At 36.8% G+C, this 13,572-nt stretch overlaps 5 protein-coding genes and 5 long non-coding RNA genes across 10 annotated transcripts; 3 read left to right on the top strand and 7 right to left on the bottom strand.

Annotated features, from left to right (window-relative positions):
* Positions 1-119: 119 nt before the first annotated feature.
* Positions 120-3,792, top strand: sei1 (seipin). The gene is made up of 4 exons (NM_001356116.2): positions 120-299; positions 458-922; positions 1,020-2,167; positions 2,205-3,792. Exons 1-3 carry the CDS (start codon positions 151-153, stop codon positions 1,153-1,155), a joined length of 750 nt encoding a protein of 249 aa, NP_001342865.1. The 5' UTR covers positions 120-150; the 3' UTR covers positions 1,156-2,167; positions 2,205-3,792.
* On the bottom strand, positions 217-419 carry SPOM_SPNCRNA.3541. Its single transcript, NR_192906.1, has one exon. It is a non-coding gene; the product is annotated as a non-coding RNA (long non-coding RNA).
* On the bottom strand, positions 1,037-3,566 carry kms1. Its single transcript, NM_001019622.3, has 3 exons — positions 3,337-3,566; positions 2,766-3,205; positions 1,037-2,719 (listed from the first exon to the last, which is right to left on the bottom strand). Exons 1-3 carry the CDS (start codon positions 3,397-3,399, stop codon positions 1,399-1,401), a joined length of 1,824 nt encoding a protein of 607 aa, NP_594198.1. The 5' UTR covers positions 3,400-3,566; the 3' UTR covers positions 1,037-1,398.
* Positions 3,793-4,324: 532 nt separating the features above from the next.
* Positions 4,325-7,231, top strand: mvp1 (sorting nexin Mvp1; the record flags this gene model as incomplete). Its single annotated transcript, NM_001430999.1, is given in 11 exon segments — positions 4,325-4,698; positions 4,881-5,141; positions 5,201-5,822; positions 5,904-5,956; positions 6,022-6,039; positions 6,092-6,146; positions 6,146-6,230; positions 6,279-6,523; positions 6,567-6,759; positions 6,799-6,972; positions 7,028-7,231. Coding segments are annotated over 11 exon segments (2,004 nt in total). The 5' UTR covers positions 4,325-4,604.
* Positions 5,541-5,846, bottom strand: SPOM_SPNCRNA.3540. The gene has a single exon (NR_192905.1). It is a non-coding gene; the product is annotated as a non-coding RNA (long non-coding RNA).
* Positions 6,821-7,103, bottom strand: SPOM_SPNCRNA.3539. Its single transcript, NR_192904.1, has one exon. It is a non-coding gene; the product is annotated as a non-coding RNA (long non-coding RNA).
* Positions 7,232-7,266: 35 nt separating the features above from the next.
* nde1 (NADH dehydrogenase) lies at positions 7,267-9,765 on the bottom strand. The gene has a single exon (NM_001019620.3). It carries the CDS (start codon positions 9,189-9,191, stop codon positions 7,536-7,538), a length of 1,656 nt encoding a protein of 551 aa, NP_594196.1. The 5' UTR covers positions 9,192-9,765; the 3' UTR covers positions 7,267-7,535.
* SPOM_SPNCRNA.909 lies at positions 9,580-11,308 on the top strand. The gene has a single exon (NR_151296.1). It is a non-coding gene; the product is annotated as a non-coding RNA (long non-coding RNA).
* On the bottom strand, positions 9,704-10,633 carry SPOM_SPNCRNA.910. The gene has a single exon (NR_151298.1). It is a non-coding gene; the product is annotated as a non-coding RNA, possible alternative UTR (long non-coding RNA).
* Positions 10,717-13,519, bottom strand: cul4 (CLRC complex subunit, cullin 4). Its single transcript, NM_001019619.3, has one exon. The coding sequence runs from the start codon at positions 13,406-13,408 to the stop codon at positions 11,204-11,206; it is 2,205 nt and encodes a 734-aa protein (NP_594195.1). The 5' UTR covers positions 13,409-13,519; the 3' UTR covers positions 10,717-11,203.
* Between the last annotated feature and the right edge of the window lie 53 nt (positions 13,520-13,572).

Below are 13,572 nucleotides of genomic sequence, written 5' to 3'. Positions count from 1 at the left end.
ATGTCGTTGAGCTTTCACTGGTAACATTTTTGGTGGTGAGTTTACCCGACCAGCCGCGGATAAAGCCGCGGTGGTAAATCATTACACCAAAACTTGGGTTAGAGATCAAGGATTCATTCAAGTAGTGTTATCCATACGAAAGCCCTAAGCATGGGTTATTTAGTTAAATTATTCAAGTTAGTAGTATGGATGTTGGTAATAGGACTATTTTCCATACCAAGTTTAGTAAGCTATGTCATATTCTACGATACCGTGATTCCTCATTCTGTAATTCAATATCCAGTTTATTTCAATTATACGTATGTTTGAAAATTTATATACGGAAAAGGTTTGAAGAGCGCATGTAGAAATGAATCGTAGCGGTGGAACTTTTAAGCTGCGTTCTGATTTCTCTATGTCTCTTTCTGTTTCGTGCATTTGTTAAGCAATTAGAATCCATGCTGACATACTTTAATAGAACGGGTCTCAACTTTCCAACTGCAGAGGTCAGATTGGACCATTTCTCAATTGATCCTAGGTTACCTGGCACATCTTTGCTTCAAATCAAAATGCCGCATTCTCCTCGAAATAGTGCTATGGGCAATTTTATGGTTTCTGTCGATTTTCAAGATAGAAATCAAAGATCTCTGAAGCAGGTTAAACGAACAGTCTTGCTTCCTCATAGGTCTCCTATTCACGAATACCTTAAGCTAATTGTATGTTCACCTCTTTACTTCATGGGGATTTTGGAAGAAACAGATATTGTCAATGTCCGTTTGTTCGAATCTGAAACATTTGCTAAAAGTTTTAATTCAATTACAACACTTTCCGTTAGATTTTCTGTCAAAAATACTCCAGCTCAAGCTATTGTCAAAATTTATTCTAAAGATATTGAATTTTACGAAGCGACTCTAGCTTTTGCATCAAAATTGCACGGCATGCGGTAAGTTTTACTTTTTGATTTACCTTCTTCATTTTTTTTACTTTACTCAATTTCTTTACCTGTTATACTTTTTCACAAACTAACTTGTCCTTACTAGCTGGTTCATGTATACGCATAAGGTTTCCGCATTTCTCGTTTTCACATCTTTATTTTGGTTTACGGGGATAACCTCAACGATAATTACCTATCTTATTGTCTCTTCCACATCTGAAACAAAAGCAACAAGACGTTGAATCTTCTCACATCTTCACTTGCATCTAAAATCATAATCGTCACAACCATAAAAATACATTATTATTAAATTAGAAAGTTCCATTATTGCTTTATCCGTTAGACCCATTATTCAGCTGCACCTTTATGTACAAAAAGTTGAAAAAGGGTAAAGCAATTTAAATCAGCACTGATTTTTTTTTTAGAAAAAAAAAATCTTTCGCTAGCATCTTCATTTTCGTCATTATTTATTAGTCGCCTAATTATCAAGAAGGCTGTACCAGTTCATACCGTCCATAAAGGAGTATAATTATATGTTCGCAAAATGTAAATACAACACGCAAAAAAGCTTGCAATAGCTCGGCGCACAATATGTAATCAAGTCCGTAAAAACAGGCAAAAAGAAAAAGGACGTAAAAAAGTCGCAAAATGTTGGATTTCATAACCGATAAAAGAAGCAAAGGTTGTCCTTTCGTTGCTAGAAAATGGGGGTTGTCTGCATTAACAGTATCTTGAGACGCCATAAAATCTTTAGAGGAGTTATTCATTGTTGTATTAGTTGCCATGAGTCCTGTTTCATCGTCACTAAAGCTCGAAAGAACTGTGCATTCGTGGCTTGATTCTTCATATGTTGGCATAGAGGAATCGTACCGACGACAAAAGTCGTTTAGGGTTGGAGACATTTTGGAAAGGCTTTGAATAATCCATTTTTGGATACCAATTTCCTCTGAAAGCATCAAAAATCCAGCAACCAATTCTTTGTTTCGCGAACTTTCAGCAGTAAGAGAGCTTTGCAATGATTGACTTATGTGTTTGCATTCTTCTATCGTTTTCTTTTGTTGTTTACATTTAAATTCCAATTCTCTTAATTCTTCACTTTCCCGCATTCCAACCGCAGGAATAGAAATGCAAACTGATGGTTGAGTGAAAGAAAGGCCAACCTCTTTGGAGTAAACCATTTCGTCAAGGTTAGAGGGTGATAAAAATTCATCTCCTTTTGGGTTATTAGACAAAGCAATTAAATGTTTTTCTCTAGTAAGATCATCTATGTGGTTGTTTAGCTGATTATTAGAATTTTTTAATTCATGGTTCTCTAAAGCAAGCCGACGAATAGTATTCTCATTTTCACTTGACCGAGATGCAGCCAAGCTTAATTCCTCAATTTTCTTAGTCTGATCTGTAAACTTACGCAAGAGAGTGGCATACCGAACTTGCAAGGCTGAAAGCTCTTTTTTTGTGGAGTAGAGGCCAGAGTTTGTCTGTATGAGTTCTGACTGAATTTTCTGAAAGTTTTTGTGAATGTTTAGATTTTGAGCCTTAAGAGTCTTAATTTGGTTATTTTGCGAATTATTGGCTACCTTAGATTCATTATATTTGGAATCTGCCATATTTAGTTGGTGGGTAAGTTCATTCACTTTTCCTTCTAAAATATCTACAGTACGAGATTTCTTTCTAGCTTGATCTCGAGCTTTATCTAACATATCCTGGAGTTCTGTGATTTGCTTGATTAGATCATGGTGCCCGTTGGAAAAATCAGGTTTATCCTTCCTAACAAGTGGCATCTCAGTATTTCTGGACGACGTATTTCTTCTTGTTAGAATTTTAATGACTTTTCTAAAAAAAAAATTCTTACCTATTTAGTGGTGTAGATTGGGCAAATGGAGTTCGAAGAATATTGACAAAATCACTGTCGGTAAATTGAGACATCGGCGGCAAGGACAGTCTCTTAGACATCATTTGAGAAGGGTTTAAGGATTCAGGAGAGGCATTAGAAGATGATTTTGAATGTGCAGAATTGACAGAGTGTTCATTTGCATCCTCTTTGATAGAATTTTTGGAATTCTGTTGCTCCATCGAAGGCTTTTCAGCTTGATTCGCAAAAGAGTCATCTTCGTTTTCAGTAAGTTTTTTATATACGTCTCGAAAATTATCCTTTGTAATAGAGAGATCTGCATTTTGCCGTACGAATTCGAGTGTACATTGTTTTTGGAATTCGCTCAAAAGAGGTGGTGCAGAAGCGGGATGTAAGAGTTGTAGGTCATTGATGATTGGCAAAAAGTTGGAAAGATGAACCTAAGAAAATTTTTTGTTAATAGTTTATCCTATTGGTAATTGGGTAAAGCGAGAAAAACCAGAGTCTTGAGAGTTTGTCTCTGACTCAATAAACAAGATCTACCTGCATAAGCAATCAATTTTTTTCATACTTTTCCTTCATGTTTAAAGTCATATGAATCGAAAATCAAGTCAAAATCGCGTTCATTTAGCATTTTGGAAAGGGAACTGGCAATTATAATTATACAGGAAACGAACCACAATTCTAGTGGGAATGGGATTCAGTTTTGAATTTTTTTGTTAGAATTTATCATAAAGCTGCGTGCATTTCATAACAGTTCACGAATTCACCGCATTTCTTAAGTGTTGTGAGTTGGGTTTCGTGCAAGGTCTATCCAAGGGTTTGGCAGTAGGGCTGTTGAGCAAGTGGTTTGAGAGACCAAAAAGAAGTACACAGAAAAAGACGGATTAAAATAAAACTTGAAAATAGATAAAAAGATGTTAGAAGAAATCATGTTTATGCTTGATTTAAGAGCAGCTAGAAAAGTAAGGCCACAACTTGGTCGTACTGTGCATACTTAAGTGATAATTCAAATGAAATCGCAAATTAAAAAAAAAAAAAAAAAAAATTATTTTTAGTGAAGTAGAAACTATTCGTATTTGTTTTATAGATCGATCGATTCCTCTGAGAACTTCAAGCGAATTTGCAGTAATTTAGAACGCCAGCATTTATAATTGCGGGTCAAACAACGATCGCCCAAGAATCTTTCATAGACTCCAAATAAGATTGGTTGATTACTTAACTTATATTTTGATCCTTGAATCGTTTTAGTCAATCAACGTCGTATATATTGTACTTTTTAAAAAATACAAGGTTTTGATCGTAAAAAAAGAAATGCATAGAAAAGGTCAGATTTTTTCATCCAAGAATGTGCAATAAATACAGAAATTACTTCTTTTTCTTTCAATTTAGCCAACTCTTTCGAAAACGTCTTCTATTTACATTTTCTATATAGCTACTACTCAGTCAAAACAGTTGGTTAGCATGTTACTTTATGAGAAGCGAGCGATGTGACGTCAAAGGTTTTTTGGCGAAATTAACACTGTCCATATGTATATGTGTTTGAGCGTGTAAAACCTGGTTTCTGCCATTTACATATTTTGAAACCTCTGTACGCTAGTTTAGTTATTTCTCGTATCATTTTATTTTTAACTGGTGCAAGAGACAAGAAAATTCATTTACTTTCGTGAAGATTTGAAAAATTCGTTTGTCAGCTTAGAATTCTTTGCTAGCAGCATTATTTGTACATTTTCAATTGGACCTCTCTTAGCTTTCAAATTTTATTAAATCTTCTTTGTTTTCTTTCTCTTTTGTACGAAGTGATCATCGAAAAGATAGAGAACATCGGGGTTTCCATTTATGGGCGATAATGTATTTTTAGAGCCTGATCCATGGGCATCTAGCAGTAATTGGGGTTCACCAGTGAAGCCTTTAAATTATAAAACAGCAATTGGTTAGTAAAAGTTTTGTTCTTCTGTTTTTTCCTTCTCAATTAATAGTTAATTTTACGGATCGATGCATTCTATCATTGATTTGTTTCTTTAGCTTGATTTTTTTTTTTTTCATCTTTCTTGCTTTTTTACTTACTTACTGTAATGATGCTAACCTTTTTCTTTTTCTTTTTTTTGTCTATAGGTAATTCATCCATTCCTTTGCAATATCGAAATTATTGGGACGTGTTTCAAGCAAACAATGTTCTCTTATTTCCAGAAGAAGAAAGTTATTCTGATATATTTCATGTTCCTCAAGATGTAATGAAAGAGTTCTTTACCTTGATTGAATCATCAAGCAATCAACCCTTACGGCAAATTCAGTTTTTCGTTTTGCTTGCCTTGGTTGCCTGTTATCAATTAGGTGTTCCTAGCACATTGGAACAGATTTTCAAGCAAAGAAATGGTAAGGCTTTTTTTTATCTTTGCTTTTTTTTGTCTTTTTGCTTACTTCCTCCTCCTTAGTCCTGCCCATTTTGCAGCGTTTTAATCCGGAACTTTTCAATCGTAGTTCTGATAATGAAACCCCTCTTTTTCCTAATAATTCTCCTCCTGCTTCAACAACCGCCTTGAATCTTTCATCCAACATTGTCCCTTCCATTAATGAATCAAAAATTTTAGAACAAGAGGATGACGACGTCTCCAATAAATCCCTCCCTCACGCTCAGCAAAGCATCATCCGTTCGTTTCCTGATATTCAAAAGCAGCCGAAAGGATTCTTTTCCTATCCTTCTTCAACTGTCAGCAGCATTGCACCTTCGACTTTAGAAGCAGGTAACTTACATTCGCAACAACCTCCAAAATTTTCCGTTGATTCTTCTGTCGATGATAATGCTATTACCCCTAGAAAGCCCTTTTCGAAGATTCCTAATCGCCTTTCCCCTTCCACTCAGCCGTTACTGTCAAACAGTAGACATAGTTCGTTTAGATTGGCTTCCAGTTCAACTTCATTTCCCGCTAGTTTGGAAATGAATGTTGACATTGACCTTGAGCCTAGTGGTTACTTTTTCTATCGCCATAATAATTATATTATATCTGATTCTTCTAACACTCGTGAAGTTCTTCGTCGATACAGTGATTTCTTTTGGTAAGCTCTCCGAATTGTTTGGATATCTTTTCCATACAGTTATTTTCCTTTTCTCTTTCTTTCTTCTAACTAGTTCGAAAGGCTACATTCTTACTTGATGAAAAAATATCCTTTTAGAAGAGTACCATTAATACGTAAGAGTTTTTTTAGTTTTTTTTTTTTTTTCAATTTACGGCTTTTAACTTACTAATTCTTTTAGCGCTAAAGAAATTTCACTGTATGCATAGTTAATCATCCTTTTCAATCCCAACAATGCTAATATATGTCAGTTGCGAAGCGAAATGCTTCAACTCAAAACAGTTTTTTAGAACACCGCCGCCAGGATTGTCCGACTTTGTAAATGACTTATCTCATCATCCTATTTTCTCCAATGATGAGGTTGTCCGAGTATTTTTTACAGAGCCAAATGTAAGTTTTATTCCTTATAGATTTAACTAATTGCTCTCATGAATTTAGGTCTTCAAAAATTGGAGAAGGGAAAATCAGAAAAGAATTGACCAAGAAATTGAACAATTCCTAGTGGTACCTCAAAGTCAAGTTCCCGATGCCTCAGAAACGGTTAAAGAAAGGCTTTTAAAATTGAATATGTCTACTACTACGGCGATAAATAACCAGCTCAACATCTTCAGGATCTTTGAGAAAATGATTTTTACGTTACAGCATTTTCATGAAGATTTTCTGAGACTGCAAAATTCTTTCAAGTAAGTATTCAAGTTGGTCACGTTTTGCTAATCCTTTTCTTAGTTGCTTACTTGATAGTGGATTGTACCATCAAGTGTTTACTTCTACGTTTGCTCAAAATGAAAGCAAAATTATGTCAATGGCAAGTGGTCACTTTTATAACATTGATTCTCTCCTGCATCAACAAAACGACGCTGTCAAACATACATTTTTACTTGGCCTATCAAAGGAAATTAAAATTCTAATATCACTGCGAGTAAGTAGTATAATCATTATTTTTTTTCTAATACCTTAGCTTTTAATTGAAAGAATATCGGAAGTATTTTCTACCGATTTAACGAAAGTACGGCATACAATATCGAATGATGAGAATTTACTTCGTGAAACAGCAAATAGCGACGAAAGTGGAAGAAATCGAACATTTTTGAACCGAAGTTCTAAGAAGAGAGCTGAAAATAGTCTTAAAAGTGTATGCATGAATCAATATACTTTTCACTTTGGAATTTGTTTTAACGAATATTTAGAAGAAAGAGCTTTACTTGAAAAATTTAAATCAAAGGTACCAAATAGCACATGAACTCGAACAGGAACTTTCCTATTTGCAAGACTATGTATTTAGTCTGGGAAATCCTTATGTTGAATATTGCAAACAGCATGTTAAACTCGAAGAGGAGAGTCTAAAAATATGGCATACATTGGAAAGTGATTTTTCTCGGCTTGAAACTTGATTATAAAATTGTTTGCTAATTGCGTTATGTTTATCTAGAACATATTTAGATAATACGTATGTAGAGAACATTTAATTTAAAGGTAATATTGCACGATGCTTAAATTATGTACACGTGCCAGAATCTACTACAAAACAACTATAAATATACTCTTAAACTTGAATGTTTACGAACGAATAACAATCAATTAATCGGTATGTAAGGAAAACCAAATTTTTCGGTAAACCCAATGAATAAAGCAAGACAACAAATATCATGCATTAATCAAACAGGCGAATCACAAAAATGTCTCATCAAATCCAATTTAAAGGGAAGAAATATCACGTCCAAATAACTTAACTCTAATCCAATCTAGTGTAACATTGGTACGGTTACGCAAGGAGTATAATTCAGAAAGGTAAACCGAACGCCAGAAGTAGAAGGCAAGAGCACCGCTTGCATGGAGTTGTTTTCCAAACCAGGGAACTTCAATATCGGCAATAGCTTTCTCATGACCGACATAGGCGAGAGAACCTTGGTGAGAGTATTTGAAGGGAAGGAAGACCTTGGTAGAGGCATGCTTCTCATTTGCTAAAGAGATAAGTGTGCTGGAATCCATTTCATCACCGAGGGCAATGTGTCTATCTTCGCTAGGCTTCTCAAAGTTCAACGATCCAAGTTTGTTAAAAAGTTGACCGAGGTAGGCACCTTGCTGTGAAGCCACTTGAGCAGTGGGAGCATAAGCGGTGTGAGTGCAATCACCTAGAGCGAAAATGTCCTTGTAACCCTTCAATTTTAAGTATTCATCGACTACTAAACCACGTCTGTTATTTTGCTCTTCACTACCCTCCATGAGCTTTTTGGTAAGAGGGCGGGCACGGTTACCACCAGCCCAGACCAATAATCCGTAAGGGATAACCTCTTCTTGCTTACTTCCATCAGGGTTTTTAACTTCAACATGGATATTTTCAGCAGTGACCTTTTTTAGGGCAGTATTAGTTCTGATCTTAATATGGCTGCTGTCAAATAAGCTTTGGGTATAATCACGTAACTTGGCGCTAAACATGGGCAAAACAGAAGGTAAAGCTTCGACAAGAGTAACGGCAAAGTCATCAGCAAGTTCAGGATACCAGGATTTCAGATCATCTTCAATGAAATCAGCCATTTCACCGGCAAATTCCATACCAGTAGGACCACCGCCAACTACGACAGTATGTACATATCTGCGACGAGTTTCAGCAGGAAGATCCTTAAACTGTGCTTGTTCGAGGCAATGAAGGATACGAGCGCGAATCTTTTGGGCATCCCAAATTTCCTTCAAGAAACAGCCATACTCGGCGATACCGGGAATGTTGAAGGTTTGTGTTTCAGCACCGTGAGAGCAAACAAGATAATCATACTTGATTTCCTGCTCTAAATCGACTCCATCAGTGGTGGTTTTCTTGATATGGATGACCTTTTTGTCGGCATCGACGTCTGTACATTCAGCCTCGTAAAATTTAACATAGCAGGACTTATGACGGAGCATATAACGAATGGGCTGTACAATGCTTCGAGTATGAACGGAACCAGTGGCAGTAGAAGGCAAAAGAGAAGTGAACAAGAAATAGTTTCTAGGGGAAACAACGATAACGTTAAAGAGAGAAGTATCAATAGTACGAAGAATAGAAGTGGCACCCCAACCAGCACCAAGGACGACCAAAGTCTTTTTGGAAGGATCGGGCAAAGGTTGATGAGGATCAGGATGACGGAAACGGTAGACATTGGCACCATAAAGAACAACAGCCGTAGCGAAAAGACCTAATGTAGTACGTTTCAGGATCTTCCACTTACTTGTGGTGCTCTTGGGAGAAGAAGCAGCATCGGAAGCAAAGCGCACGCTGTTTGCAAGGCGAAGATTGCGAGAAGCCGATAAAGCTAAGGGAGATTTTGGAATGCCAGCCTTTGGCATTCCTCGGAGAATAGACCGAGAAAAAAGCATACTAACAAGCAACTACTAGAAAACTTCGAGAGAAACAAAAAAAGATGCTAACTTATTATGTGATAAAAATACACAAAGAAGAGGGGAGAGAGAGGGGGGTAATAAGTTATCCACAAACACAATCAAGGAAAGTTAAAAAAATTGTGGATATCAACTGTTTGCTTGAAAAGCCTTAAGAGGGGAGATTTTTAAAAGATGAAGAAATGGGTCTTTATTTTAACAACAAAGAAAATATATCAGGGGTAAAATAATATTCGGTCAGTTGAAGAAATGGATAGGATCAACAGAGGCCGCAAAGACTGAATAATTAAGTTGAGTTGGGAGGGGGTGGTTAAAGTGACTCCGAAGAGAAGCAAACTACAAAGAAAAAGAAAAAAAAATATAATAAACCAAGTACAACACTTACGGCGTACTCAGCTATGTAAGTGTGCTCCTTTTATACACTCGACGATTGCGCAGATAAGCGTCGATTTAATAAAACGTATTTTCCAAAGGCTGATATGATATCCTTGTAGGTAATCAATCAGTACAGCCAAATGGTAAAAAATGAGCGGTAGGTGTAATGGTAGTTGTCAAAGTCGGACAGGGTATTTTAACGACAATTTAATACACGAGCGAGACTATTTTGATAAATTGTACGGGCGGATCCGTTTGCGGACTTTTAATGATGACTCCCGTAACGCTGACGACATGTATCTGCACAGCGATTCATGGCCCGCCTCTGTGAAAGAGGGAGCGACCATTCAGCGATTCCAGCCGCGTCCGCTACAACATACCGGACATTGTTGTTTCTTGACTTCGATTAGCAATGTAAATAAATAGAGACGCTCAAAAACACCTACAAAACCGATAGTTTCAAAAACTCATATACAGTTGCTTCACCTCAAAAAAGGTTCTACCTTTAGTCATGGTCACAGGGGATTGTGGGGTGCAACTTTTTCACAAACTCTATGCATGCGCAGCGGCGTAACCGAAAATTCCCTCATTGCATCTAGAGGAGCCATGTCATTATAAAGAGACGTATAACGTGATCTAACACCAAGCTCGCAAAATCTGACAGCAAAAAATACCAACCGCGTTATCTAATAATACAGTAATACACTTTAGACAACGTTAATGAAGACAGGACGCGCGCGCATCGCTTTTGATTTGTGTTTAGTCTGTTAGAAGCATGCTGGGGTAGATGTGTAGGTGAGAAGCTAGGTTATATAATCAAAGAAGATCAAGCAAACTAGAATCAATGGTAAATTCCTTCTCGTTTTAACTATGTCACTCCATTCTTATGAGGGAATTCGTGACGGACAAAACAGAAGATACCGTTTATTTGCTTTCACCTAGAACTGATCAAGAAGCTTAGAGAATCAATAACGCTAAATGTCCCAATTTCCTACGCCAAATACTTCAACTTATTCAATTTATTGCTTACATAGGAGTGTTTTGATGTTGGTTCTGAATACATCCAAACAAACACGTGTTTCAGCTACATCTACATCAAGTAACACACACATCACTGTCACTTAGAGATGTAAATAATGAATAATATAAGAGGTGTTTATGGGCAGGAAAACCAAAATAGAATACCTTGGGCTTTACAAAATTAATTAGATTTATTAAATTTTTACTTTAGATTTTGTAAATAAAGGTGTTCTATAAGTGTGATAAGCAGCACCACATTCCATCCATGTTAATCCTTACATTGGAAAATGCGGTACTTAGCGCGAACACTTTCGTAGAAGGCAAAAATGCAAGGTACAATTTTAGAATGAACTTTGGAATTGTTCCTTTTCCAAACTGATTGGAGAGCAGTGCAGACTTCCTTGAATTGGTTTCCAGATTTCAATAGCATTACTTGACACGGACAGGTAAAGAGGTGTGTGTATGAACGACATATGAGAATAGAGAAAAAAAATCCACTGGAGATTCACCAGCAAATAACAAAAAGGATGGAAAAAGAATAAACATATAACCAGAAAAATTAAATTAAATCAATTAAAAAACAAATGCATACTCTATTAGGTGACATATGTATAAATATCATTATCCTCGCGTTCTAGATACTCTTTCTCTAGTAGTTTTTCAATGGCAGTTTTCACATCAGACACCAAGGGTATTCCCCGATCCTTAACATTGTTTATAACGTATTGAACTAAATCGTCATGCTTCATTTTTTCCTTTTGTTTCATTACTCGAACGATACTGGCTTGCAACTCAAACTGTCGATCTCTCACTACTTGTTCTTGAACATCAGAATTTTCTTGCCGCTCTTCCTTTAAATAAATTTGGTTAATTTTTACACGATATAACTTATCTGTAAACTTTTCATTAACATAAAACATGGTGTCTGGACTGGGTTTTTTGCTTTTGGGAACCATCACTAATGGCCGAATGCGAGCACAACTCAAGGACTGTAATGTACGAGTCAAATCGATATCAGAGAGCTCTGTAGATTTTTTCAAATCTTGATACGAAATCCCTTCTCCACCCAAACAATTGTTGAATTGAAGTAAGACACAGGCTTGGAAAAGCGATATACTTAGTTCCTTATTGCCCAGTGGAAATCGGGCTTTTACGATGCAATGTCCTAGCGAAGCGTACCAACTGATTTTTTTCCCAACCTGCTTTGAAAGGTAAAATTTTTCAAAACAATCCAAATCCTGTTGCATATCATCTGGAAGCCGGATATGTGATTCTGGATAAGAGGGCCAGTAAGCTTGGGACAAGACGTTAACATACAAATCTCTATGAAGGTTATGAGCAGCCTTTGAGTGACGAAAAGAAGAAGTAAATTCTTTTGAAATGTTAACGTCTCGAAACATACCCTCCAAAGAGTGAGTAAACTGACTACCGCAGGTTTTCTTAAGCATATCCAGAAGCATTAATTCATTTTGCGCACTTGCAGATTTATTAAGGAGAAGCCGTTTTGCAATGTCCAGCTTGTAATACGCCTCAAAGATATCTTTACTAGCGATGTAGCGGAAAAGATCCAAAATTTCCGAAAATACTTCTTTCAGAGGCTTACCCCCTGAAGCCTGTTCGCCAACTCGTAGCAAATAATCAATGTATTTTGCAATAAGCCTAGCTGGAGCTTCTCTTTGAGATCCCTTTGCCCCATTAATGAACGTCTCGAAGGCTTTTCGCATGGCATACGAAAGGGTTTCATCATGAAGGAAACTTTCATCCACCACGACTTGTAAGAATTTGTGGAACGATAACAGCTCTTGAACCAAAGTATCATCCTTTGATTCATCGTTAACGAGCTTGAAACCAACGTCCACTAAGCAATCCGACCAGGGCTGAATTAAATATTCGGTTTCATGATTGAATTGCAGTAATGCATACAGTAGTTTACAAGAATGGGCATCCCTTTTTTCAATGAACTGACTTATACCCTTTGTGAGTGTGTCAAGATGTGAAGTAATTAGACACCTTTGAACAGTCTCTCGAATGGACTTTTTATCGCGCACAATATCAAACTTTTCAACGTAGGCATCCTCCCGCTCAAGCGAACTCATCGCATATTCCAAGTACTCTTCCAAAGGCAGCTCTTGAATTTTTTGGCTAGACTCCGTATCATAAAAACGGCTTAGCATAACTAAGTACATGGGAACAAACACAGAGCTATACATTTCCGTGCGATGTAGCATTAACATCGCATCCTGTAAATAGGCGTGATCAGTGCTTTTAGAGCTATGTAAATTTTCAAAGCTTTGGAGAAGAGAGTTCAAAAAGGGAATTTGTATGTTTTTGACTGCCATCAACTTTTCACGAAAAAGTGACAGAGACAGCTCTTCGATTGTCGGGTAATCTGGATGGTGAGAAAGAAATGTTTTGTCCATGTAATAGAATATGTTTTGAACAATCTCGACTCTTTCCAACCATTTGTTCCAACACCCTACTACTACGGTGCATGCATTAGTGTCTGTTTCAGTCCCTTCAAGCTGTATAAAAGACTCCGCAGAATCCTTTAAAAGCTGGATTCCTGAAGACATATGATGTTGTAGGATGTTAAAGCACCGAGATGCTTGATCCGCTCTTGTTAAATTTTCGACTCCCGAATATAACTCTTGGTAACCTGTTTTTAAGCCTAAACCGGCCATCACTACTTGCAAAGCCATGTTCAAACGATCTATCATCGTCACATAGTAGGTCTCTTGTCTTTGCCTCGACTTTCGTGGGTCAAAGCCTTTAACCACGATACGTTTTGCTTCTGGAGGCATAGGTGTGCTAATGTGAAATAAAAAGTAATAAATAGATGTGTGGAAAGCCTGAGCTCTTTCACTACTATAGTTTCACCTGCAAAAACCAATTTTGTGCTCAAGTAGTGACGTTCAGAAAAGTCGGTTTAGAGCAGCACATATAGACAAGGTACGAAGTTCCTATT

Source organism: Schizosaccharomyces pombe (assembly GCF_000002945.2).
Source record: "Schizosaccharomyces pombe strain 972h- genome assembly, chromosome: I".
NCBI lineage: Eukaryota > Fungi > Ascomycota > Schizosaccharomycetes > Schizosaccharomycetales > Schizosaccharomycetaceae > Schizosaccharomyces > Schizosaccharomyces pombe.
Note: the sequence above shows the minus strand (reverse complement) of the source record. Positions and strands in the feature narration are given on the sequence as shown.

Coding starts and splice junctions, on each gene's coding strand:
- nde1 (NM_001019620.3), bottom strand. CDS start 9,191: ATGCTTTTTTCTCGGTCTATTCTCCGAGGAATGCCAAAGGCTGGCATT.
- kms1 (NM_001019622.3), bottom strand. CDS start 3,399: ATGCTAAATGAACGCGATTTTGACTTGATTTTCGATTCATATGACTTT. Junction 3,206..3,336: donor ACTTTAAACATGAAGGAAAA/GTATGAAAAAAA, acceptor AAATTTTCTTAG/GTTCATCTTTCCAACTTTTT. Junction 2,720..2,765: donor CAATCTACACCACTAAATAG/GTAAGAATTTTT, acceptor TCTAACAAGAAG/AAATACGTCGTCCAGAAATA.
- cul4 (NM_001019619.3), bottom strand. CDS start 13,408: ATGCCTCCAGAAGCAAAACGTATCGTGGTTAAAGGCTTTGACCCACGA.
- sei1 (NM_001356116.2), top strand. CDS start 151: ATGGGTTATTTAGTTAAATTATTCAAGTTAGTAGTATGGATGTTGGTA. Junction 300..457: donor CCAGTTTATTTCAATTATAC/GTATGTTTGAAA, acceptor ATACTTTAATAG/AACGGGTCTCAACTTTCCAA. Junction 923..1,019: donor TCAAAATTGCACGGCATGCG/GTAAGTTTTACT, acceptor TGTCCTTACTAG/CTGGTTCATGTATACGCATA.